This window comes from Fukomys damarensis, unplaced genomic scaffold (assembly GCF_012274545.1).
Source record: "Fukomys damarensis isolate Sample0158 unplaced genomic scaffold, DMR_v1.0_HiC HiC_scaffold_13, whole genome shotgun sequence".
Lineage (NCBI taxonomy): Eukaryota > Metazoa > Chordata > Mammalia > Rodentia > Bathyergidae > Fukomys > Fukomys damarensis.
In genome coordinates, this window is record NW_022900925.1 from 16395051 (window position 1) to 16421019 (window position 25969).

The following is a 25969-nucleotide window of genomic DNA, read 5'->3' on the forward strand; positions in this document are numbered from 1 at the left end:
CGCTGCGCTGTGCCTCATGCTCTGCGCACCTGAACCTGGGTAGGCCCCGGGTGACGGCCGAGGTGCCGGGTTTGTCCCAGGCTTCCTCAGAAAGCTGGCGCCGATGTCCCGGGTCGCTCTCAGCTGGACCACTTCCCTGGCCGCGGGGCTACCTGCGAACCAGCTCTGGGCTGGGTTACCAGCACTCCTGACCCGGCCCTCACGAACAGGCTGACTTGGCTGGAGGATTACCAAAGGAAGACTGCAGAAAGCCTCTTGCAAAGAACAAAACAGAATGGGCTGCGACCCTACCGAGAGAGGAGGCTGCTGTGGCTACGGGAAGGGACTCTGGGGACTGCAGCCACACCTCCACGTCCCTGTGTTGGTTGGCACCTATGAGAAAGGAGAAGGATCTTGCTTGGCTTTTCAAGTTTGGACATATTGGACTCTTTTTGGGAAACGGCCTTGCATTCCTGTGCCTCTGAGTTCTGCTTTTTGTAGCTTCTTTTGGACCGGGAGCTTGTGCGGGAGTGTAGGTGGGCACCTGCTGTGGCCTGATGGCAGTGTGGGGGCCCCTTCCTCTGCCTGTGCTGCTATCCCAAATCTCATCTGGGAGAGGTGCGCAGAAGGAGCCAAATAAAAAGGAAAACTTATCTCTGTCTGCTACCATGACTCCACTTGGCCCAGTGGCGCAGGGCAATGGGAAAGCCTAAGGACTGGGGTTTACCCTGGAAAGTTGGCCAGGCCCTCAAACCCACAAGTAGGTACCTGGGTTACTGGTTCATGGTGAGACCTCAGGAGTGACTAAGCATAGAGAAGGGGAAGAGAATCTGGAGACCACACCCCTTCCTGTGCCTCCTGGAATGGGAGAAGGCATTACCTGCAGAGTTGATGGGGCCTGGGAAGCTAAGGACAGGGCCAGCTTCCTCTGTGGACCTCCCAGGAAGCTGCTGCCTGCAGCGAGCCACAGCAGGGACTACCAAGAAAGGGGAGTTAGGTTAGGGTAGGAAGCTGAGGGCAGGGCCAAGGATTGAGGGTCAGTGACAGGCAGCATACCCAGGGAACAGGGGCTGGGCCTCAGTGCTTCGAGAATCCCGAAAGATTATGGGGGAGGGGTTGAAGGAGGAGGGTCCTCGGGCCAAGAATGGGTGGGAATGGGAGGCACAGAACCGCCCCTCCCTGAGAATGCTGGAGAACTATGCTGTATTTAAAGTGGGCCAGTCTGGCCTGGCTCAGGCTGACAGGTCAGTGTTGCAGGTGCTGCTTGCTGGTCTGAGGACCTGATATGTCACGCGGGGCTGAGGAGAGCTGTTCTGCTGAGCAGAAGGGTTACATAGCTAGCTCAGGGTGGGGTTGATGCAGAGGCCCTGTGGGGGCTTTTCCACAAAGATACCTGTAGGCCTAGATGACGATGAGAGTGAAGGTTCCTAGGAACACTGCTGAAGATGTCTTTGCTTTGTGCAAGCCCCAGAGCTTCCGGCACAGTCAGTGTCTTGTCCCAGTCACAGGACTTAGGGCTTCAAATTTCACAGTCAAGATTGTGACACAGATCACAGGGAAGCTTTGCCTCTAGGTCTAGCCAGGAGCAAAGTATGGGACTCTGCCCCTCGAGCCCAGCAGGGCCAGGGGCAGCCAGTGGAAAGGAAAAAGCCAGACCTGCTTGGGATCCATCCCCTCCTCTACTTCCTCAGACTCTAGGTTCCTCATTTCTGACCTGGATAAGGCGCCCCCTCAGAATGCTATGACATTTACGTGGTTCATATCTTCCTGTTTCTAGCAATTATGAGATGTTCACAAATTATTACTATGTATTTATTTACTGTGATACTCTTGATAGATCAGCCTGGACAATGCTTCAGCCTTTGTTTGTTTGACACAGAGTCTTGCTATGTCCAGGATGGCCTTGAACTCACTATATAGCCCACGCTGCCCAGGCTGGCAATCCTCCTGATTCAGCCTTCTGAGTGCTGGGATCACAGGCGTGCACCACCATGCTCGGCTTTAGCCTTGTTTCATCGTCTTCTTCTTTTTTTAATAGTCTTTTTTTGACCTCAGAAACTTATTCTCTGGAAACATGATAAAATGATAAGCAAGTCCTTTTTGCCTAAATTTCAGGACTAGAAGACTCTTGTCATTCAGCCATGCCAGCAGCCTTAGCAAGGGTACCCCCTGCAGATGGCAACATGTTGTGTGGCAGACAAATCAGTTCCCAGGAGAGATGAGTCCTTCCCTCTCCTAGCTTATTGATCTTGGGCACATCACTTAGCTGCTTCAAACCTCATTGTTCCCATCTGTATAATGGGCTAAAATAAGCACTAAAATAGGTACATCATAGGATGTTGCACAGACTAAATGAGATAATGCTTTTGGGTGGGTGTTGTTTTTGAGACAGGGTCTCGCTATGTAGTTCAGGCTGGCCTTGAACTCACTACATAAAACCCAGGCTGGTCTTGAATTTGAGGCACTCCTCCTGCTTCAGCCTCCTGAGTGTTGGGATTTACAGGTGTGCACCACCACACCTGGCTGGAGATAATGCATTTAAAGCACTTAGCACAGTGCTGAGCCTACATAACTACTCACAAGTGGAAACTGTTAAGATGTACTCTATTTTCAAGGTCATATAAGGAGTTCTCTCAGGAACGGAAGGCGTTTATAAACTATGGTATCTGCAACATCGCAATTTTATCATTGTATCAGGGCTTTATGTTTGAAGGCACACATCCACATATTTGCAGGCTGATATGCGTTTGCCCAGCACTCGTAGGTTGTTGGCATGTATGCATTATGTGATTATGTGGATGTGTGTGTATTTGTGTGTGTATACATATAACAATCAGTCTGTTTCAGATCTTCTGAGGTTTCTTCCTATCACCCCTTCTCTTCCAACATTTGCCTCCCTCACCTCTCCCAACATTAGTCACACTTAGTGCGCTCAGGATGGGGTGGACAGAGGTGGGTGAGTTTTGGTGTGGACACATCTGGGCACTTAGTGCTTTCTGCCTTCTCTGCTTTCTCCAGCCTGCCTTAACCTGGGCCAGGCTCTGGGCAGGGAGCTGTGGGTACATCTGGCCCCTTCAGGAGCTCACCATTCAGTACGGAAGGTGGAACTGGAGAGGAATTGCTTTCATCAGGCCCCTGTGTCCACACCAGAGAGCAGTGAGACCAGCCAGCTGTGGATCAGAAAGATGTCGATCCGATCCACATGTCCGGCTGGGCCGGGGCTTTACCATGCAGATCCTCAGGCCGGCAGGCCACACGAGCACGGAGATGACTGAGGAGTTCAGCGCCCGTCTGCAGACTGCAGGTGGCCCTTTCCTGTAGGAAACTGCCCAAATTTCCAAGATCCTCATGTTAAAAATCTCAAAGCCAATTTTCCTGTGGAATGATTTTGTATGTGTGTGTGGTGGTGGGGAGAAAAACCAGGGTGTCAGGCACGTGAGGCAAGTGCTCTAATACAGAGCTACATGCCCAGCCCCTTTGAAATGAACTTTAAAATAAAATGTGCTGAATCAGTCCTGGGTCTCCACGTATGACCCAGAAGAGAACCTGCTTGGGGCAGCTGCAGACCCTGCACAGCTGGCTGGGTTGGACTCAGCAGCCGGGAGCCCACACTTCAGTTTCTCTTCCTCCCTGCTCCCCTCCACCTCAGGTGCCCAACCCCAGCTCTTGTCATATGCCCCATTCCCACCGGTCCACTAGGTGGCACTGCAAACCCAGCATCTTAACACTGGCAGCGTAAACTTCATTCCTACCTCAGTGCTGCACCCCAGCCCATCATCCAGGCAACCTCGCAGCTTCCCATCACTATGGAGGCTTCTTGCCCCCGCTTTTATCAAATCAAAAAGACCCCCTGATGTCTGGATCATTCTGTCTTCCAGGCCAGTGCTGACTAATAAAAGTATAACACAAACCATATATATATGTATGTGTGTATATGTGTGTGTGTGTGTGTGTGTGTGTGTGTGTGTGTGTGTGTTTTCCTGAGACAGGGTCTCACTATGTAGTTGAGACTGACCTGGAACTCACTGTGTAGCCCAGGCTGGTCTTGAACTCACAGCGATCCTCCTGTCTCAGCCTCCTCAGTGCTCAGATTACAGGCCTGCAGCACCATGCCTGGCTGAACCATATTTTTAATGTGAAAATTTCTACTAGGCCCTTTTTTGTAAAAGTATCAAGAAACAGATGAAATTAATTTTAATAACATTTTACTTAGCTCAATATATCCAAATATCATTTCAACATGGAATCAATATAAAAAGTATGAAAGGGATATTTTATTTTACATTCCCCCCTCTTCTTGGGTACCATGTCTTTGAAATCCTGTGTGTGTGTGTGTGTGTGTGTGTGTGTGTGTATGGTACTGGGGATTGAACTCAGGGCTTTGTGCTCAAAAGGCAGGCAGTGGAACCACTGAGCTAAATCCCTGGTCCCCTGTGTGTGTTTTACATGTATAGTACATCCCAATTTGATTTCAAGTGCTCAGTGGCCCCATGCGGATCAAGGCTACTGACCCCGGCTAGGCAGCCACAGGCCCCGCAGAGGGTCTGAGTCTGAGTGCATCTGGATCTGGATGCTGAGCAAGAGCCCAGCAGTCTCAGGACACAACTTGACACCCTTGGAAGGAGGTTTCATACTTTCTGGGAATTTCTGGGCAGGGGAGCCCAGATCACTCTCCTGGCCGGATTCCTGGTCTGGGCTGAGTGAGGGCCTCCCTGTGGTATGGGAGGAGGGGGAGAGGGAAGGGAAAGGGGAGAGGAGGAGGAAGCAGCACCCTGCGGGAAGCCTACATGTTGCAAATAACAACAGATTTTCCTTATGAGCAAAAATTTTAAATTTAATACAACTGAATTTAACAAATCTGAAAATTCCTGAAAATTCATCCGAATTTTCATCCTCTGGCTAGTTCTTGCTCTGGATTTTTACACTTCCTCCCTCTCTGGCCTGGCCTTCATTAAAACCAGCCTGCCTGCCTGCCTTTTTTCCTTTCTCTCTCTCCCTCTCTCTCTCTCTCTCTCTCTCTCTCTCTCTCTCTTTCTCCCTCCCTCCCTCCCTCCCTCCCTCCCCTCCTTCCTTTTTTTATGCCAGGGATAGAACTCCCGCCCTTGTGCTTGTGAGGGAGGGGAGTCTCTCTTTGTGTGGTGTACTAGGGATTGCACATGCTAGGAAAGTGCTCTACCACTGAGCTACACCCTCAGCCCTAGAAGCAGCATTTTTGAAGCTACCGTGATGCACAACCCAAAACCACTTCTTCCCATGGACATGGCCGATTTTGTTCCTCATTAGTCCCACTGACTGTTATCTGACTGGGATACAGTTTGAGATGAGTGCCTCTTTCCCCTGCTGGGCCTAAGTTTCTAAACTCTAATAGCAACAGATTTGAACCCCACAACTTCTAAGGCCCTTCCAACTTGTTTCCCACCTCATACCTGACCCTAGGATTTTAAGTGATTTCATGACCCTGTAATCCCCACCACATATCACATACCCTGGTGACTCCTGGTCACTCTTGTAAAATGAGATAAGGAGAAAGGTCAGAGATACAGAGAAAAGCAGAGAGGTAATCAGAACGGGCACCCAGACCCTAAGTCCCCTTGGGGCTGGTGCCTGCCGGAGCAGCTGCTGAACAGCAGGTCTCTGCTGCTGCCCCTTGGAACCATGGAATGGGTGGTCCTACCCCAGCAGGTCCCTTCCCTAGCCTGTGGTGAGCTGCTTGGATACCGAGCTAGAGGGCTGCGCTGTATCCTCTAGAGGCCACACTGGTGCTCATCCCTCCCCTCCCTGTGGTCCCAGCCATGAGTTGGGACTCATCAGCCTGGCCATCTCTGGGGCTGACGGTCATAGTCTGGGTGAGATTGTGGTAGGTAGGTCTAGGACCCAGCATTTCCCAAAGAGAAGAAGCATAAGCCTCCTCAGTAGAAAAGAAGCAGAGGACTCAGTTTCCAAAACAATTGAAGGCACACACCTTTGTGACCCAACCTAGAGCCCCTGGCCCAGAAGAGCAGATCTTAGTGCTGCAGTGGAAACCAGAGGCTGGCTCTCTGGGCTGTGCTGAGCTGGACTGGGCTGGGCAGAGGCAGGATGCTGCTGGGATGGTTCTCTGGGGAAAGGGGAATTGAAAAGGAAAGATATCTCCAAGGAGGGCAAAGAGGGAGGGAAGCTGTGTGGTACACACACACACACACACACACACACACACACACACGCCTCCCTGCCTCTGCCTAAGCCTTCCTGCTCTCTGAGCTTTCTGTTGCTTCCCCGCCCATCTGTGCCGTCAGCAGAGCCAGCAAAGTTGGCTTCAAACTTGAGCGGAGCTGAAGGCTTCATCCTCCTGGGAGCTCTGCAGGGGCAGCAGCAGGCCCCAGCCTCTGAACTCCCCTGGCTTCCTGAATCCCCTTCTCACCCTGCCAGAGGCCACCTGGCCCTCTGTCCTGGGCCCGTAGTCTGGGCTGGGGAATGGTGCACTGAGTTCCCTCTGGAGTCCTTCACCCCAGCCTGGAGCTGGAGCAGCCCGAGGCTCAGGTCAACATGGCTAACCCCACGCAGCCTCAGTTTTCCCAGGCACAGGAGCTGAGCTCCACCTTACCGCAGAACCTGCCCGAGATGGAGAAGCTCCTCACCAAGGTGGACAGCAAAGATGACAAAGCCCTGGATCTGTCCAAGTCCCTCTCTGGTGCTGTGGACTTGGAGCAGAATGGCCACAGTCTGCCCTTCAAGGTGATCTCTGAGGTGCACCGGGAGGCCTCAGTGCCCGGCTCCCCTTCCCGGGCCAGCTCAAGGAGGGCATCCTCCATCGCTACCACTTCCTTCGCCCAGGACCAAGAAGCCCCCAAAGATTACCTCGTTCTTGCCATCGCCTCTTGTTTCTGCCCAGTTTGGCCCCTCAACCTCATTCCCCTCATCTTTTCTATCATGGTAAGTGCTACTCTTTGTTCAGGGTCGGGGGTTTGGCCCAGGGTCAGCAGTCGTGTCCCCAGGGGAACACGCTGCCCCAATGCAAAGACAGCCCCGGGGCTGGGGCTGGGCCAGGCCCTTTGCTAGCTCCCTGCTTCTCCTTGGGGGGGGGGCACAGGGGCTGAAAGCTGCTGTTTGTACTCCATTACAGCTTGACTTTGTTTCTGTCTCTTCTGGGGAGAGGAACTTAGGGAGCTGCCTGGAGATAAATTCTGCAAGGCAGAAAATCAGTCAAGTTGGGAGTCCTGTCTTTTCGGAGAGTGTGGGCTTGTCTCAAAAAGCTATTGCTGTGCAGAGCTCTCTGAATCCACAGACTGTAGCCCGGTGTGCCCAGGAGGGGAGGCTGGCCTCCTTGGGCCATTTGGTCATTCCACCAGCTTCTGCCAGCTCTGGTTTCCAAGAGCTGCAGCGGCTTCCCTACTATACACTGAGTGCCTAGGGTGGGGGAGGATGGAAGGCTGCTGGGGATGGGCGTTCTCCCTAGAGTTTTCTGGACCTCGTAGTTACACAGATTTCACTATCTGTCTGTAGGGTAGGAGAGGTTGGGGCATGAGTGAAAAATGTGAGCCAGAACATGGCCAGATTTGCCGAAGAGGGGCATGTGGGCTAGACTTGACTTTGATAGATTGCCCTATGCCAAGCCATTTGGGAAGAGCTCCTCACAAAGGATTCCACAGAAAATGGGACTTCTGAGGTCCAGGAAAGAAGCGGGGAGGGGAGAAGGGAGGGAGAGAGATGGCCTGGGCAATGCCTTCTAGAACGAGGTTAGGAGCAGGGGAGGCTAAACTGCCGGTCTGGGCCAGAAAACTGGGTGGGGTGGCACTATCTGCTTCCCCTGGACTCATCCGTCACCAAGCCCCTAAGAGCTGTGGTCAGTCTGGCTCTTCTCTGAGAAAACCTGTATTTCTTCAAACATCTCAGTCTACTTCATCAAGACCACCCAGGGAAGCTTTCCTTCACCCCCGTCAAATCTTGTACCACCTGCCGGGACATGGGGGACACTGGCAACATCCTTGAGTACAAGAGACAGGGCTGGGGCTGGAGCTGGAGCTCAGTGAGGGGAGGGGGGAGAAAAGGGAGAGGGAGAGAGGGAGGGAGGGAGAGAGAGGGAGGGAGAGGGAGGGAGAGAGGATGGGAATATAGATATATGAATACTAGATACTGGGCAGGGCCTTCTGGAGAAACCTCCTGTACTGCCTGCTGTACTTAGGGACAGCTGGGGGACATGGCCAGGCCACAGGGGTGCAGTGAGTGGCTCTGGGCAGGGCCAACCGCTTGGTTACAGAAAGGGTCCCAGGAGGGGGACAGGCTCTGAGGAGGGAAATCACACAATGGCTCAGGAGAAATCATTCTGGAAGACACCTAGCATCTGTCTTCTGGTGTGTGGGGTGTGGTACAGGCTGGGTAGAAGTTACCTTGCCAAAGGAAATTTAGGCTCAAGACTGCAAGACCACTGAACCCAGCCCTGGCATTTCCAGGACCTTTTAAGGTTCTTAAGTCAGGGTTGATGGCTGTTGTGCTGGGCATAAGGAATACAGCACTGAACCAGACACTGTGGCCAAGTCCCAGGAGCCTGCAGCCCAGTGGGGAGAAACGTGTAAACACGTCCTTACGACACACTGGAAGAAGTGCCTGTGCTACACATAACCACAAGGGAATTAGGTAGTCTTAGGCAAGTCACTCAATCCTCTCTTCTCAGTTTACCCATCAGCAAAATGGGTGGAACCATAATGCCTGCATTAGAGTGCTGTGAGGGTAAAATGAGATGGGCCACACTAAGTGCTTAAGAACAACATCCAGCACATCCTAAGTGCTACTCCATGCTCAGAGTAGCTAAGTGGCAGCTGGGAGCGCCCTAGTGAAAGATGGGAAGCCGTTGTAGGTCTCTCTCTTTTTTTTTTTTTTTGCAGTTCTGGGAATCAGGGCCTTGTGCATGCAGGCGAGCCCTCTACCACTGAGTTACACCCTAGCACTGGGTTTTTAAAAATAGCCTTTTGTAGATATAACTCATATATTATATTATTCACCGAAATATATATAAAATCCTAAGTACATAACTTTTCTTTTCTTTTTCTTTTTTTTGGTACCAGGGATCAAACTTGGATCCTGGTGCTTGTGATCCACTGAACTAAATCCCTGGCCCTAAAGTACATAACTTTTCAAAAATATTATTTTTGAGGCCTAAGGATCAAACCAAGGCCCTTAGGCATGCTAGTGGCCAAGTGCTCTACTACTGAGCTGTATACCCTGCCCCTAAAAAAGGTGTTTTACTGATACACAAAAACTGCACACATTAATGTGATGCCATGTTATGTTTTCACATGTGTAAAATTGTACACATTGTGTAATGTTTAAATCAGGTTAAACATATCTATGTTCTCAAATATTTATCATTTCTTTTTTCTTTTTTTTTTGTACTGGGGATCAAACTCGAGCCCTTATGCTAGTGAAGCAGGCAGCAGAACCACTGAACTAAAGCCCCGACCCCTACTTATCATTTCTTTATGATAGAAACTTTCATAATCCTTTCTTTCAACTTTTTGAGAGGTATAGTGCATAATCACTATGTGTAGTCACCCTACTTTGCAAAAGAATCCAGAACTTCTTGCTCTTCTCTAATGGTAATCTGTGCCCATTGATCAACCTCTCCCCATCCCTCCCTCCTGCTACTCTCCCAGCTTCTGGGGGCTACCATTCTACTCTTAAATTCTATGAGATCAGCCCTTTCAGATTCTACTTGTGAGTGAGATCATGTAGTCCTCGTCTTTCTGTATCTGGCTTTGTTCACATAACATAATGATTTCCACTTCCATCAGTCCTGCTGCAAATGAAAGTGAGATCATAGTCCTCGTCTTTCTGTATCTGGCTTTGTTCACATAACATAATGATTTCCACTTCCATCAGTCCTGCTGCAAATGACAATATTTTTTAAAAGCCTGAATAGTAATTCAGTGGCTTTTAGTGGACTTACAGATAGTTGCAACTTAACCACAGTAAATTTTAGAGCATTTTCCTCACCTCCAAAAGAAACCTTGTACACTATAGCTATTGCTGGTCCATACCTGGTCCCTCCCAGTCCTAAGCAAACACTACTCTTTCTATCTCTATAGATTTGCCTGTTCTTTCACTCCGTAGAAATGGAATCAAGTTACATGTGGCCCTTTGTGCATGACTTCTAGACTCCTCCCTGTGGCAGCCTGCAGAGGTGGAATTTGGAGTGGAGAGAAATGTGGCCAGACTTCCATTTGGTGGTCAGTCTGGTATAGGGTGAGAGGAAGGGCCGAAGGAAATAAGCCTGGCATTTGGTGTGAAGGTACAGGCCAGAGGTGAAGAGACTTGAGCCAAGTTGTGGGAAGAGGCAGACAGCGCTTCTAGAAACCTTTGAAGAGTGGTTTACACTGACCATTCACTTATTATTATTAGTTAGTTTACCTGAATGGGAAGTTGCTTGTTTTAAGGGAATTGAGAAGTAGGCCCATTAATGAGTGTGGCTCTTTTAGGACTCAGGCCCTGCACTAGGTATTTGGGAAGTAGATGGCTAAGTGGATGGTCTGCTTGTTGTGACGGTGCTAGAGTGCACGGGGAGCTGAAGGCAGCTCAAGACTTGCTCTAGGAATTTAAATTTGGTTTAGTGGTTCTGAAGAGCCCCAGAAAAATTTCAAGCAGAGGCATGATGTAGTCAGTTCATATTTTAAGGCTAACACTCAACTGCACGGTGGGAGAATGGGCTACAATGGGGAGACCCATATCCAGGCAGGAATGATTAAGGTCTGAACTCAGCAATGGGTTCAGAAAGAAGGGCAGTGGTAGGAGGATTGCTAAGAGGGGCAGAGCTGTGTTGTTTCAAGCTCTTGGCTATCCAACTCAGAAACAGTGGAACCATCCTAGAGGGAAATCTGGGATCTACAACACAGAAGAGGTGGCAGAGGGAGGTGGACAGAAAGGGGTTTTGAAAAGGAGATTGTAGGATGTGGGAGGAAAACTAGTAAGGGTGAAGAGTGAATCTGAAGGACGGAGTGGAACAAGACTGTGTAGAAGTCAGGTTCAAGGAGGACAGAAGTGTCTGCTGGGTTGGCCATTCCTAGATCTCTGGTGTTCCTGGAGATAGAGAGGCCTAGACAAAAGCAGGGTGAGGTCTCTGAAGAGGAGAGGCCATGAAGGCAGAGGCAGGAAGAAACACTCAGGAAAGGGAACTGTGTCATGCTCTACAGCTTCCATGCTATCAGAGAAGTAGGAGGCAAAGTCATTTACTGAGAAATGGGGGCCTGGTGATAGAGGGGGAGGGGAGATGACCAAGGACAGAGCCCAATGCCAGTGGGCTGTCCCGAGGCTAGAGACCATGGATTGGGGATGTCATCAGCCTACACAGTGATGTGATCTTCTCCAGCTGTAGATATAGGCTTGCGACATGTGCATTAATTGGGTCAACCCAAGGGTGGGGATGGCACATTTGCCATAACAACAGGACCAGATGCTACAGAAGATTTTGAAATGCAGAAAGATAGGGCTGAATGGGGAGTAAGGCCAGGAAGATAGTTATAGCCTTCCGGGAGAGGAGGGGTCATGGACAAGTGCAATAAATGTAATGGGGGTGAGAAAAATGCTGGAGGTTGAAATTTCAGAGGATGGCCAAGTGGGGTAATGACAAGATACAGAATATAGTTGTGGAAATGAATGTCTAAAGGAAACATCAGGAGCCAAGAAGAAGGAAATTGAGGGAGCCCAATGTCAAGGAGTAATATCACTCACATTCATTGAGAGCGTCTTAAGTGTTAGGCATAGTTCCAAATTCTTTACATGTATGATCTCATGTAACCCTGACTGCTATCCCCATGAGATCCCAGTACTGCTATTATTCTCATTGTACAGTTGAGAAGACCGAGGCACAGAGACATGAAGTAACCTGCTTGGAAGTGGGAATCCCAGGATTGGAACCAGCCTGGCTGCCTAGAGCAAACCCCTCATTCTACTCATCACACTACACTGCTTTCTTAGGAACCAAGGGGGTTGGGGTAGCATTACTGGATATGCTCATCATTATTTTTTCTGTTCCGGAAGCCAGTATAGTTCCCAGGCCACTCTCACTCCCTGGGGACCCAAGGGTCAGTTATTTATCTGGGGTGAGGAGGAGGGACAGAGTGTGGCCAGAGAATTAGTCTCCTGTGCTGTGGCTGTAGGTCCCAGGGATGCACTTCTGAACTCCTCATTGCAAGCCCCCCACTGGTTTCCAAATGCAAGGTCAAGCCCTGGTCTGCAGGGTGGAAGGAGACCCAGAGCCCTGATAGCCCCTCTGGAGCTGGTCACTGTCTACAGAGCATGCTCTTATGAGAGCAAATCTGGCAATCTGGTTATTTACCCCCATTTAACAACAGATGAGGCAGCTGAGCTGTGCAGAGCAGGGCCTTGCCCAGTCACATGGCTGGTAAAGAACATATCAGCTGGATACCGAATCCAGTATTCTCTCATGGTCCCACTCTGGGTCCTTGGGGACTAAGGTGATATGATATACCCAGGAAAGCCAAGCCTATCAGCCATGTGTGTAGGGAGGGGAAAATTCCACTCCCTTCTCTCTCTTCTCTCCTTCCCACAACTCTCCTTTTACCCTGCCTCCAGGCCATTAGTGAAATGCTAATGACCTAGCAGTTTCCTTCCTCTATGGCTTTGTTGGGGCATTGCTAAGATGAGGGCTGCTGCTGGGTCAGGGGCTCTGTGTGTGGAGCACTGAACACATGTGTCCAGACCTAGCTCTGCTCTGTGGCTTCCCATGAGCCTCTGGGGGTGACCAGAATTTTACTTCCGGGTCATGCATAAAAATGCCCATGTTCCTACAAGCCCACCTAGTGTCCTGTCAGTGAGGGCACTAGACCCTAGTAGCAGACCTCAGCCCAATAGTAAAATAAACATCAAATAGTCAGGTCTGCATCCTGGCTGTGTTCATGATAAGCTATGTGACTGTCCATGCCACTCAGTCTCCATCCTTAGCTTCACTTTCCTCATCTATAAAATGGACACGATAAAACCATCTACCTCCTACAGCCATCAGGAGGATCAAATGAGCTAATATGTGTGAAATGCCCACCACAGAGCCTGGCACACAGTAAATGTTTAGTAAGTGGAAGCGGTTGCTGTTATCATTAATACTAAGTGAAACTTTGCAATGTAAGAGGAAAGGGCAAGTCCATCTTAGGTGGGCAATTCTGACCTTACCCAGCTTTGGTATGACCAAGTCTCATCCATCATGATGCCATCTGGGGGTGCTCAGCCTCTGTAGCTTTGGTGGACGGCACAGAGCGACTCCTTCTCTCTGGGTTATGCCTATAATAATGGGAGCACCACAGAGATATGGAGTGGCTTTGACACTTCCTTTTTTTTTTTTTTTTTTTGGTACTGCAGATCGAACTCAGGTCCCTGCACTTGTGAGGCAGGTGACAGAACCACTGAGCTAAATCCCTAGCACTCTGAGGCATTTTTAGTAACCTAAATTTGTAACTAATGTATTCACCTGATGTGCATACCACATTTTTCCATATTTGCTTTTATCCATTCATTGACCAAATGTGCTAAACCTCAGCAAGGACATCTGCTGCAGATTCAGTGGTCTATCTCAGGCCCAAAGGCACATGCATGACAGATGCATGGACTCCTGTCTCTGGATAAAAGAGAGACTGGCTTGGTCCTGGGGAGATCTTTCTCTTTTCTACTCTAGCAAAGGACCGCATGCCTCTCTCCATGGTCCTGAACCATACCGTGCATACAGCTATTTCTCTAAAAATTCAGGTTGGACTCATCTCAGATCTTGCTCTCGTCCCCTTGCAGGACATGCTTATAGAGGATGAGTCCTTCGGTAATAAGTCATGGCAGCCCCATAATTTAGAGTTCTTAGAAACCCTGGAAGACCTCTCTACGTTGCCCCCTCTTGCTTCCCCATCTTGCTCCTAATGCTGCTTTGTCATTGAAGTCATGAGTTCAGTGACCTGGGTAGGCCATGCAGGGAGCCACAAGTGGCATAGATTGGTGGTTGGGTCCCAAACAAAGATGCCAGGTATCTTCCCGTGGAGACCTATCATCTTCATTTCTTTCATGTTCTATTAACTTTGAACATTCTACTGGCTAAGTTCAGTAAAAAACACCAAAAAAACCCACTATTCTTCTTTTTCTAGCTCCTTGTATTTGTCCTTCCTCAAACATTTGCAGATAACCTACTGGAGTCCAGCACTAAGTTAGGTGTGGGAGGTAGCAAGATGGAGGCTGCATGGTTCTTGGCCTTAAGGAGCCTACAGTCTAGAGAAGGAAAGTGACAGGACCACAAGAAAAAATGACACAAGGTGGTAAGAGGAAAAAGAGTAGGGCCAGATGCCATGGGAAACCTACCATGGAGCTGATTTAGTTGCTTCCTCATAGGCACTTAACGAAGTAAATGTTTTTGTTTTTTTGGTACCTGGAATTGAACTCAGGGCCTTGCATGAAGTAAGTGCTTTAAAAAAATTTTTTTTAGTTGTGCTGGGGATTAAACCCAGGGCCATGGCCTTACACATGCTAATTTTGCAGATGAGGAAACTGAAACATAGGACAGATAAGCCACTTGTCCAGGGTTGCATAGTCAGTGAATGATGAGGTCGGGAGAGGCATCCAGGTGGTCAGACTGCAGAACCAGACTGCTCTGGTAAGGAGCTGGAGGCTACGCCTGCTCTTGGCTGGGCCTTTCCATGTCCAAGAGGGCTGCAGCCTGAGGTCCATCATGTCTCTCCCCAAGCCATACCTGCCTTCTCCTTTGTCTCACTGGATGGCATTGGTCCACTGTCACCAAGACTCCTGAGCTCATCCCTGGGCCCAGGTCCAGACTTTAGCCTCTCTCTGCTGTCCTGGGACATTATGGGATAGTAACAATCACTCTTGGTCTCATCACCTTCTCCTTCTTTGCTAGGTCTTCTACTTCCTTCTTGGTGAAGTCTCCTTTTTGTCTCATTCAGCTATAACTACTCTGCCCCACCTACCACTCTGCTTTGGGAGCTATTAAACCCACTCATCCTGCTCATTCCTCACAGCGCTTCATTCCCCTCCCTAACTGCTCTGAATCCTTTTCTCCAAGGACACTGTGTCCTCTCATCTTTACCAGCTTCTTCTTTATCTGCCTCGATCTCCATTCATGAGAAGCCTCCATGGGCCTCTCCTCCCTTGAACCTTTCTATCTTGGATTTCCTACGTGCAGTATCTCCCATCCTCCAGCCACTCCTCAGGTGCCTTAACAGGCTCTTTTTCCCCAGCATCCTCCTACCAGTGTCTTCACAGCTGTGTCTGTGGATCTGTTCTCTCCCCACCTGGCCCTTGTCCATCCCAGAGCTTCTGCTCTTCCGTGCTGTGCTGACTCCCATTGGTCACAGTGCAGTGACACCTTCAGAGTGTCTGACACCTCTATATGAACAGTCCAACACTGAACAGGCCCTCCTCCGTCTTCAGGAAGGCACCTCTGCTCATTCCTCACCCAAGCAGAAACCTGGGAATCATCCCATCAAGTCTCTGTCCCGCCCCATTTGACCTTCTCTCTCTCTCTCTCTCTTTTTTTTTTTTTTTGGTACTGGGGATTGAACTTGGGACCCTGCACTTGTGATGCAGGTGGAGGAACCACTGAGCTAAATCCCTGGCCCTGATCTTCTCTCTTAATAACATCTCCAGTCTAAACTTTTCTAGTTTCCTACTTATTTGAAGTCTTTGACTGTGTCTGCTCCCCACTTCTACCTCTCTAGCCCATGCTCTACCATAGTCAGAGTAGTTGTTCCTAAAATGCAGATCTGATTACGTCCCTACGTAAAAAGCTTCATTGGCCCACACTGTCCAGAGGACCAAATCCAGACCTCTTTATATAATAGTCAGGCCCCCTCCCTTTTTTCTGGTACTGGGGATTGAACTCAGGACCTTATGCTTGCGAGGCAGGTACACTGCCATTGAGCTAAATCTGTGGCCCTCAGGGGTGCTCCTTTTTTATTCATTAAGTTTATTGGTACATTTTAGGTATACAATGCAATGACATTCATCATTGGGAATTTGGACCTTTACATGATTCATCTTGGTTCTTATTTTTTCCCCATTCCCCTGCCTTCTCTTCAACCCCTCCACCCCTTCCTATTTACAAAGACTTTGTTTCCATTTTTCCTTATCTCATATTTTTGTCTTTCCTTCTTTCCTTTTCCCTACCCTGAGTTCCCCTTGGGAGACCTTTTCTTCCTGTTTCACATTATCTTTTGGTATAGAACATTTTGATCACTCCTGGAAATTCTTACCCATTTTTGGCTAATTCTTGCCCCACACTCCCCCATGAATTAATTTTGCCAGTTTCAGAACTCTGTGTATTTACTCAGCATACAGTGTTCATCTATGTCGTCCTATAGCTTAGTAGTTCATTCAGTTTTAATGCTGAAGAGTATCCTGCTGCATGAAAATATCACAACTTATTTATCCAATGATGGACAATTTGGGTTGTTTCTGGTTTGAGGCTATCATGAATAAAAGTTATGAACCTTTGGGCACGAGTATTTTTCATGGTCATGTATTTTCACTCCGTCAGGGAAACTTTCAGCCGTAGAACTTTTGGATCATCATAGATATATTTTTAATTTCCTAAGAAACAAATAGTTTTCCAAAGTGATTGTACCATTTTAGTTTCCCACCAGCAACGTACAAAAGTTCTGGGCATTTTCTTGACATTTAGTGTTATCAATATCTTTTAAGTCCTTTTGGTAGATATATAGATTTCATTCTTGTCTTAGGTTGCAATTATCTGAGTACAATACTGTGATGAGAATCATTTGATGTGCTTCATGGCTACTCCCATCTCTTTTGTGATATGTCTGCCAAAATTGTGTTACTCTGAATACAAGCTCTGTGTCAGATACATGAATGGTGAACACTTTCTCCTGATCTTGTGCTTTCATTTTCATTTTCTTAATAGCACAGGTTTTTGGGTTTTGTTTTTGTTTTTGTTTTTTTTGGTACTGGTAATCGAACTTGGGACCTTCCACTTGCAAGGCAGTGGTGGAACCCATAGCACAGGTTTTAGTTTAACTTCTCTTTTCTTTTTGTGTCTCGTCCAAGAATTGTGGTCACAAAAATTTTTTTCTTTGGAAGTGTAACTGTTATAGTTTTTATGTTTAGGCCTATAAACCATTTCCAGTAGTTTTTGTTTATGGTGTGAGATAGAGGTCAAAGTTTTTTCTCCATATAGGTATTTGGTTGTTTCAGCATCACTTGAAAAATGTGTCCTTTTTACACGGAAACACCTTGGCATATGTCAACTTGACTGGGCTAAGGGATGCACAAATACTGGTAAGTCATTTCCAGGGGGGTTTGTGAGGCCATTCGTGGGTGGTTCCGGACAAAGGAAGTGGACACAGATCAGCCGGATCCCAGCACCTGTCTCCGAGCTGGTGAGACCCCCACTCTCAGAGAAGGAAGCGGCTGGGCTCCGCCACGCACTTAGCCATGTCTGCCCTTCACTACTGAAGACCCTCTCTCGGGGCCCTTCCCGACGTGACCTTCCTCCACCAGTGGCTTCTCTCACCGTGCTCACATAGCACTCTATGCTCAGGCTCCATCCTTGCCTCGCAGCAGTTTGGAGGATTTGATGCCCTAATGGATGGAAACCTATGCTATAGTTTCTGGCACAAGGTAAAAACTCAAATAACGTGAGGGTTTATTATCCCAGTAGAGGTAGAGGAATCATGGTGGGCTTCCCAGATGTGTTAGTTACTTGTTCTCTTGTTGCTGAGACAAATTACCTGACACCCAAAGTTAGAGTGGAAAGGGTTTAATTAACTCACAGTTTGTAGAGTTTTCAGTCCATAATCAGCTGGCTCTAAGGCACGGGGGCACATGGCAGAGGGGCAATAGTTGGCAGTGAAAGACAGCAAAAGCAACAAGGAACCTTAACATCCAGACTACTGGGATCAGGATGGTGCCCCAGCGATCATTCACATGTAGTAGTTTAGTAGTCACATGCCTGACATCCCAGCATCACACATCCCAGATTCAGCCACCTCTGAAAAAGCCTGAGACTTCGGGGGCACATCTAAACACAAGCCGTAACCCCAGGGAAGGTGGCACTGGAGCTAGCCCTTGAACAGTGGGAAGGATTTGGATATGTGAAGTTGTGGGGCAGCAGGAATGTAGAAAGGAGCAAAAGCATGTAGAGGGCAGGGATAAGACCTTGGAATCTCAGACTGGCTAGGCCCAGAGGTGTGGAAGAGAGTAATACAGGACTGAAAATGGGAAATACTAAGCTACTCCAAGTTCAGTCTCTGTTCTGTGGACAATGGGGAGCCATATAAGAGACACTAAGCAGGTGAGATTGCCTCAGCCACCATCCTTTTGCTGATAGCCCCTGTTTGCCTTTTGCTTCCCCTCGGATCCCCACACAACAGCCAGAGGGATCTTTTAGAAACTGGCATCCCACCATTTCATTCCCCTGTCCCTGGCCTTACATTTTTCACTGGCTTCCAAAGATTCTTGGACAAGGCCGTCTTTCCTTTTTATTTATTTAATTTTCTAGTACTGAGGATTGAACCTAGGGCCCTTGCACTAAGCAACATACCCAGCTCCTTTTAAATTTTAAAAAAATTTGAATAGGATCTAAGTAACTAAGGTGTCAGTCTGGGCTCAAACTTGTGATTCTCTTGCATCACCCTCCCAGAGTGCTGGGATCACAGGCAGGTGCTGCCACACCAGGCAACTCCCTCCTCTTGGAGCTGCCCTGCCCATCTCTGTGGTCTCCTTGTCCTCTATCAGCTCCAGCCGTGCTGGCCTTCATCTAGTCCCTCCTACTTCCTTCAGTCAACAATTGGGACATTTGTACATGATATTATTTTTGCCTGAAATTCTTTTGAAAAAGAATATATTTAATTCTTACCCATCCTTCACATTAACTCCAGAGCCCTCCATTCAGAAAGTTTTTCCTGGCTCTCCACTTTTTTCATAAATGCTCACAGTACCATGTATTTCTCCTTCGTAACACTATCCACAGTTGTAATTCTGCCTTTATTTGTGTGACTGCAAAGGCCAGCAGGGTATCAGTTCCATGATTATAGAGACTGGGATTCCCCTGCATACTACTATGTTTTGGGGCCTAGCACAGTGCCTGATATAAATATCTGTGATATGAAACCATCACACAGGGAGTAGAATAGAGAGTAACAGCTCAAAGCCAGTAGCATCTTCAAGAGGCTGTTGCCATGACTCAAATGACAAAAGGTGCTTGGAACTGGAGCAGGTGCAAGGAAGTTATGAGGGGAGAGTAGCAGTGGCACTGATGGGAAGGGAAACAAATGAGCAAGTTGGGGGCTGGGAGTGCATACAGCTCAGTGGCAGAGTACTTGGCCCAGCGCAACAGCCTGGGTTCAATATCCAGCACCATAAAATAAATGAGTAAATTAGCAAGGTGAGATTGTAGAGGCACTGTGACCTAGAGGGTGGAATGCAGGCTGTTGCCAAAGAATGGGGCTTGGGCAAGTGGGAGGAGTCACACAGGCAAGCAGCAGGCTGAATTAGATGTTTCACTGTCCTGGAAGTAGCTCAGAGTGCAAGTGCAGAGTTGTGGATGGCTTGGTAGACGGGTGGAGGGGCTTAGAATTCTGAGCCAGAGAGGACAGGACTGCAGTGAGAGGCAGGCACCTGCACCAGAACAGAGTGGAAGGGCCATATTTTTCACATTTCTGAACCTCAGCTTTGTCACCAGGGAAGCGGGGCAGCACTGTCAGCCTCCTGGCGTGATTGTGAGGCTGAATGAGATCATTACGTACTGTCCTTAGCAAGTTGCCGGGCATGAAGTAAGGACTTGATAAGTCACCACCAGCACCACCACCATCATTGTAATTGTCATCATCAAAGTACTTAACTACATTTCCATGCTGAACTCAGGAGCCTCTAAGAATTAGAATATAAAATGACCAAATGTGCGACCTGAGGCCGAAAGCAGTCACACTTGGGCAGATTCTGCTCAGGCCTGCTTCTAGTGGAGCTGCGACAAGTTCAGGAGGCCAGAAGGCCTGAGAAGAACAGAACAGTAAGAGCCTGAGGTCATGGGGACAGCCCTAGACAGCAGGTGACCCTTGTGTCCTACGCAGGGGCATGAGGACACCTTTGCAATATTTGGACACACTGCCTATCAAGGTGCTGAGACTCTCCCAGGGTCCTCCCCATTCTTAAATTCCCCATCAGCTCCTGCATCTAACTGGTTTCCCCAGGTTAACTAGATCCAAGAGAAACAGCTCACCATGGAGTGACATTTGGATCAGAGCTGCTAGGCTCCAGCTCCAGCCTTCCCCACCCAAGACCCCTCATCTATTCTGTATGATTCAGGAGGTGAGACTGGTAGAACAAAAATGTGGTCTTGGATGGAAAGTAGAGGGAGGGAGAACAGTGTTTTTGTTTTCTTTTGTGACAAGTAGGAGGCTCACAGAGGAAAGGAGGCAGGAAAAGCCACAGGGGCTGTCTTCAGGTTGCAGAGGGGCTGTAGAATTGAGCCCTAGGCCATGGAGGGCCCTGCTCCATCTGCTCCTGCAAGTTGGCCAAGCCCGTTAATCTCTGGATCTCTATCACACCACCCTGCCCGCTTACTGTCCTGAGAGAAAGTGGCCTGCACGGTGTGGTTATGTTTCCAGCTGTATCCTGCCAGTGAGGGGTGGGCTTGGTCAGGTGTCCCCACACCTCACCTCTCCGGGAGGACCCTTCCTCCTCTCCCTTGGGAAGGTAGTGGAGTGTGAGTAGCAGTGGGGATGGGGTGTGTCTGGAAACCCATCCAGAGGGGCTGCCAAGCCGGACAGACTTCGAGGTCTTTGTTCTCTCTCTGCAGTCTCGAAGTAGCATGCAGCATGGGGACATCGATGGGGCCCGGAGGCTGGGCCGCCTGGCCCGGCTACTCAGCATCAGCTTCATCATCCTGGGGATCGTCATCATCATTGTGGCTATCAACTTCTTAGGTGAGGCACAGCTGCATGGAGTAACGGGAGCCACTGGGGTAGGGACAGTGGGCGCGGGTCACAGCCTTATTTTTTCACTCCAGAAAAGTGGCCCAGTGACCACATGAATGGGGATTTTCTGACTTGTCTTATGCCCAGGTGGTAAATCAAAAGAAAAGGGTGTGGAAAGGACACCACCCTAGGAGTGAGAGGCCATGAGATCCAGTCTCATCTCTGATGGCCCTGGGACCTGGGCCAGTGTCCTGTTTGGTTGAGCTCAGTGTTTTCATGTATCAAGTGCCAGGAAAAAGCCTCTAGTCAGAAAGGTTTTGTGAGCATCATTCAAGATAATGGATGTGACTCTGCTTTGTAAACTGTGGGCTTGATGCACTGATCTTGTGCTGAGGCAGCCAGTGTAGACCAGAAGCAAACCACATATTTGGAGGAAATCAGGAAGCAGCACTCTGTAAGTACCTTTAGGTGGCCCAGGGAAGTTATCACAGCAGGGAAACCCTTAAAGGGGTTTTCAGCAGCTGCTACAGTCCATGCAGCTTTGTGAGTTTGAGTTTTCCAACTTTTTTTGCTGGGATAGCTCTTCTCTCTTCATTGGTCAAGCTAATCCTTTCCTCTATAAACCTTGCTACACCAAACACATTCCATGCCAGATGTGGTGAGATGTGCCTATAATTCTAGCACTCAGGAGGTTGAGGTAGAAGGAGTGTTGTGAGTGTGAGGCCAGCCTAGGCTACAAAGTGAGTTCAAGGCAGCCTGAAATGAGCATAATGAGACCTTGTCTCAAAAAAAAAAAAAAATTCAATAAAAATCAAACAAAAGACTAAAATGTGCTCCATGGACTGCAGCAGGAGCATCTCCTTGGACTATGTCAGAAATGCCGAATCTCACTGAACTGGAATCTGCATTTTGGTACAATTCATAGTCCAGTCACTGACGTGTGGCATGCACTTCTTTAGAATATGGAGCTCAACTTGGGCCAAAAGGCCTGGAGTCTGGGGGTGGCCCACTCGGGAGAGAGGAGTGCTCAGGTTGGCGGTCAGCGTAATCCAGGTCTTCCTCTTTCTTGCTGTGGAAATTGAAGCATATCTCACAAGCCCTCTGAGCCTCACTTTACTCCATTAGTGCAGTGTCTGATGTGTGCGCAGGCAAATGACAGCAGAAGCCAGTAGCCCAGGGTATTAGTAGCCCAGCACCCTTTGTCCTGCTGTTGCTTGCCATTTTAGCCAGGACTCTTTATGACAAGTGACAGTTTCTGAACTCAAACTTGCAAAATGAATTTCTTAGCTTCTATAAAAAAATTCTAGCATAGACTGTTTTAGCTTTCAGCAAGGCTGATCCAGATGAGAGAACGATGGTGACAGGAGTCTGATTTGCTCTCCTGTGCTGCTTGCTTTCCAGTGTGTTGGCCTTGTTACTAGGCAAGATCTCTCCCTATGATGGCAAGGCAGTAGCTAGCACTTTAATAGTGGCCCTAATAGTGGCACACATTTTAATCAGTCCAGAAATAAGAAAAAAGAGAAGTGCTTCTTTGTTAACAGTTATAGTGACAGTCCCAGGACGGATTGGGATTGGCCCAGGTAGGGTTACATGTTTACTTCTCAACCAGTCACCAGGGCCAGCCTTCTCTTTGGCAGGAATTCAGTTCTGCAAGAGCCCCAAACCAAAGAGTTCCTTGATCTTATACATTATCCAAGTATCATTTCCACAAACCAAATTCTCACATCAAGGGCTTGAAAATCCAATGTTCTGAGTTCTGTTCTGCTATAACTGTTCTTTTCTTTACAGTTCCGAAATACAAGTAACCAGGAAGCCATGCTAGCAGAGGCAGATGCTGGCCAGCTGGAGAGCTCTGAACCCACATATCCTACACACCATGGGAGGACAGAATGGCGACTGCCGAGTGCCCATCTGTCCCCCAGCTCTAAAAGCACAAACTTGAAGGGCAACTCCCAAGTTACCCACTGTCAGCCCACACTTTCTGGCGGAAGGAAGTAAGGCAAGAAGGAAAGAAAGAAATATGTGGTGGAACCAATGAATGATGTAGGTTAATCTCATGGATATGTCCTGACATTTTGACCCCGATGTTCTGGCTTGTTTCTCATCCCTACAATTTCCTGGACCTACCAAACAGCATGAACTGTCAGAATGAGAACCAGCCCCACAAACAAGTCCATTATGGTAGGAGAAAAAACATCACTGGACCTTCGTGTCTGTGGACTAGGAGCAAAGACGTGGGACTTCATCTTTTGTATTTTTCTTGAGGGTGAGAAAACAGACCATTTGCATGCTTTATGTCACATGCCTGCTGTGATCCCAACCTGAGCTTCAAGGCAAGGCTGCCACTCAGCACATGCCCTAGATACCCTCAGGCACACGGGTGATACAGCTGCCCTGGGAAGAGGGAGCAGCCTCGGGTACTTTCTCTATTGCAAGGTGGAGGCACTTAGAGGAATGTTGGTGAAGATAGAGGCAGGGATAGCATGATACTCTTCCCAAACTTTTCAGCCTCAGAGCCCCTATGCTGAAGACTCTGGTCCCCTTGTGTCTCCCAGGACCACTTAGTCTGCCTCTTGGTCTTCACCTGTGCTGCAGCCTGGGGCACTAACTCCCAAGACCCGACCCAACCCAGGCCAGTCAGTAGGGAAAAGGGTCTGAGCTCTTTCTTGTTCTGTCCTGATCTCCTTGAAGGACAAATGGGCACAAGCTCAGGAATCTCCTGCAGGGTGGCTCAGGGGTCCCCATGAAGAGTGGTTCTGGTTGGGCATGGCTTCAGGCTCCCAGCCCAGACTCATCAAATGCTCTGTGCTTAGCCTTGTGTCCCTGGCAGTCATCATTCAGCCAAGGCTTTCCCTGAAGGTGGCTTTGGGGCCACACTTAGGGGGACTTCCTGTGGGTCCTCAGGCTGTTATGGGTGTTTGCCATGCCCAAGAGGGTGTGGGCCAGGGTATTTTTATGCGGGTTTGTTGTTTCTTGGCTCTTGAGTCCCACGACAGAGGGAAGAGCATAGCTGAAGGGTACCATCTTTGGAGAGCAGGAAGCCCACGTTTGGGAAAACATTTGCATGTTGGATGCACAGGGCTGGACATCTACAAGTTGCTGAGCAGGGCCCTCTGCCTCCTGCCTGATTTTACATCTTTGATTCTCCCCAACATTCTCCCTCGAAAGGCTTTACCCACAGGGTACTCCTGAGAATGACCCTAGCTTCAGGTCAGAGATGTTCTAGGCTTCCCTGATTTGTATCCAGAGTGACCGCTCTCAGTGGGGGACAGGTTCCCAGCCTCAGATACAGTGCCCTGAGGTTGGCAAGGTTTATCTCCCCTGTACCTTATCAGGACCCTTGTCTTGAGACAGTGGTAGCTCTGAGCCTTCCAGACAGGGTCCAGGTGCCTGCTGGGAGAGGAGGGGCACTGAGTGGACCTCTTTGGGATTGGTGTCCCTATGTCATTACCCAGTGAAGTAGGAATAAACTTCAGCCTCTTCGGCTCCTAAAGCAGGGACTAGTTTGGGTTTGCTGTATGGGATCTTTGAAGCCCAAACAGAGATATCCCCATTTTCTGGGAGGGTAGGGAGTATGGGAGCCCAGGGTATGTTTGTCACTTGGAGGTCAGCTCAGGCCAGGGCAGACATCAGGTCTATGGGACCAGCTTCTCCCAGGCCTTTGGTCAGGCACCAGTGGTCTCCTGTTGGGCCTTGTCCCAGCTTTAGCAACCCTGGAGGAGAAGGAAAGGAGTCTTGTGGTTTAGGGGCAGTCACATGGTGAAACCAAGGCAGAAGCGGTCTCTGTGGCCTCTGTGCTCTTGGAGTGCCACTCACATCCAGTCCTCCTGGCCTATAATCACACTGGCACATCAGGCCCCCTGTGCATGCCCTTTCACACATATACACACTCTTCCACACTCCAAGCCCAGAACAGTCAAGGGCCATGCTCAGGTGAAGACACCAGCAGACAGCGCTAGGAGAAGCTCCGCTGGATCCCTTTCCTGTTCCAGCACAAACAACACTAGAGTTCCCTAGTGGTGCCAGGGACACAGCTCAGAAGACCCCAGAGGCCGGTGCTGGGCAGAGGGGAGCTCAAAGCAGGAAGACAGCAGTGTCCTGAATGACAGAAAATGGAGGGAAGGTCCCTGCTGCCCCGAGTCATGGGCAGCTTGGCATCTCCAGGCTGAAGCTAGGAGGGACAGTGGCCCTGTTGTCCTGGTTCTGTCTTACATCCAACCACCTGGCATGTGAACACAAAGGTTCCCTGGCTGGAGGCACAGACACACACTCTCTCTGGGCCCCCTAAAGAGCAGCAAAAACTACCCGCTCCCTACTGCCATTACCACATGCACCAGTGATTCTGTATTTCTTGGCATGGAGAGAAATAAAGGTGAATGTAATTATTTCCTGCCTTGTGTGTATGTACTGCTGAGCTCCAGAGATTTCCAACAACTAGGAAGAAGGGGGCAGTCCACTCAGCCTGCTGGTCCCCATCTCAGGCGTCGACCCTAAGGACCATGTGCACCCTGGGTCTCCACAGACAATGCACAGCATTCCTCTGGGCAAGTCATCCATGCTATCTGGGCCTCAGTTTCTCCCACTGTAAAACAAGTGGGTGACACTGGTCCTATGCTCCTCTGGTCATTCTTACTGATATGAACAAGGACTTGGGTGGAGAGAAGAGAGTGGAAAACCAGCTCTTGCTGGTTCCAGGCATGTTCTGGGTCCTTTACACACACTGATAAATCCACATGGGGGTTATGGTCATTAGTATCATTATCCCCCTGCTCAGATTGGTAAACTGAGGCTCACAGAGGTTCAGGGCCTTGTGTAAGGTCACACCAAGCTCAGCATTGAAGGTGCAAAATACACGCTGGTGACATGACTAGATCCCTAGGTCTTTCTGACCCCAAAGTTAGCTTCGCTGCCAGACTTTGCAGCCCAGAAAGGAAAAGCACCATGGAAAGAAGGTGAAAGTTAGTGGTTTTGGGGGAAAGGGTGGGAGGGGGATCCATCTTCTTGTCTGCAAGGTGCTACAAAGGCAGGGGCTGCTTTCCTGAGGAGGGTAGGGATGTAGCCTTGGGCAGAGACACCAGCAT

The 25969-nt window shown here is 49.1% G+C and overlaps 3 protein-coding genes across 3 annotated transcripts in view; 2 read left to right on the forward strand and 1 right to left on the reverse strand.

The window, feature by feature from the left end:
- Positions 1–606, forward strand: part of Bhlha9 (basic helix-loop-helix family member a9) — a 3228-nt gene extending 2622 nt beyond the window's left edge. Inside the window, exon 2 of the mRNA XM_019210366.2 lies at positions 3–606. Coding sequence (XP_019065911.1) covers positions 3–191 — 189 coding nt within the window. The 3' untranslated portion in view covers positions 192–606. The remainder of the gene's footprint in view (positions 1–2) is intronic.
- A 5552-nt stretch (positions 607–6158) lies between these two features.
- Positions 6159–25267, forward strand: Trarg1 (trafficking regulator of GLUT4 (SLC2A4) 1). Its single transcript, XM_010642195.2, has 3 exons — positions 6159–6891; positions 20771–20897; positions 22677–25267. Exons 1-3 carry the CDS (start codon positions 6505–6507, stop codon positions 22691–22693), a joined length of 531 nt encoding a protein of 176 aa, XP_010640497.2. The 5' UTR covers positions 6159–6504; the 3' UTR covers positions 22694–25267.
- Positions 13152–25969, reverse strand: part of Gosr1 (golgi SNAP receptor complex member 1) — an 86746-nt gene continuing 73928 nt past the window's right edge. Inside the window, exon 9 of the mRNA XM_010642194.3 lies at positions 13152–13245. Within this exon, the coding sequence (XP_010640496.1) occupies positions 13167–13245 (79 nt within the window). The 3' untranslated portion in view covers positions 13152–13166. The remainder of the gene's footprint in view (positions 13246–25969) is intronic.

Coding starts and splice junctions, on each gene's coding strand:
- Trarg1 (XM_010642195.2), top strand. CDS start 6,505: ATGGCTAACCCCACGCAGCCTCAGTTTTCCCAGGCACAGGAGCTGAGC. Junction 6,892..20,770: donor CCCTCATCTTTTCTATCATG/GTAAGTGCTACT, acceptor CTCTCTCTGCAG/TCTCGAAGTAGCATGCAGCA.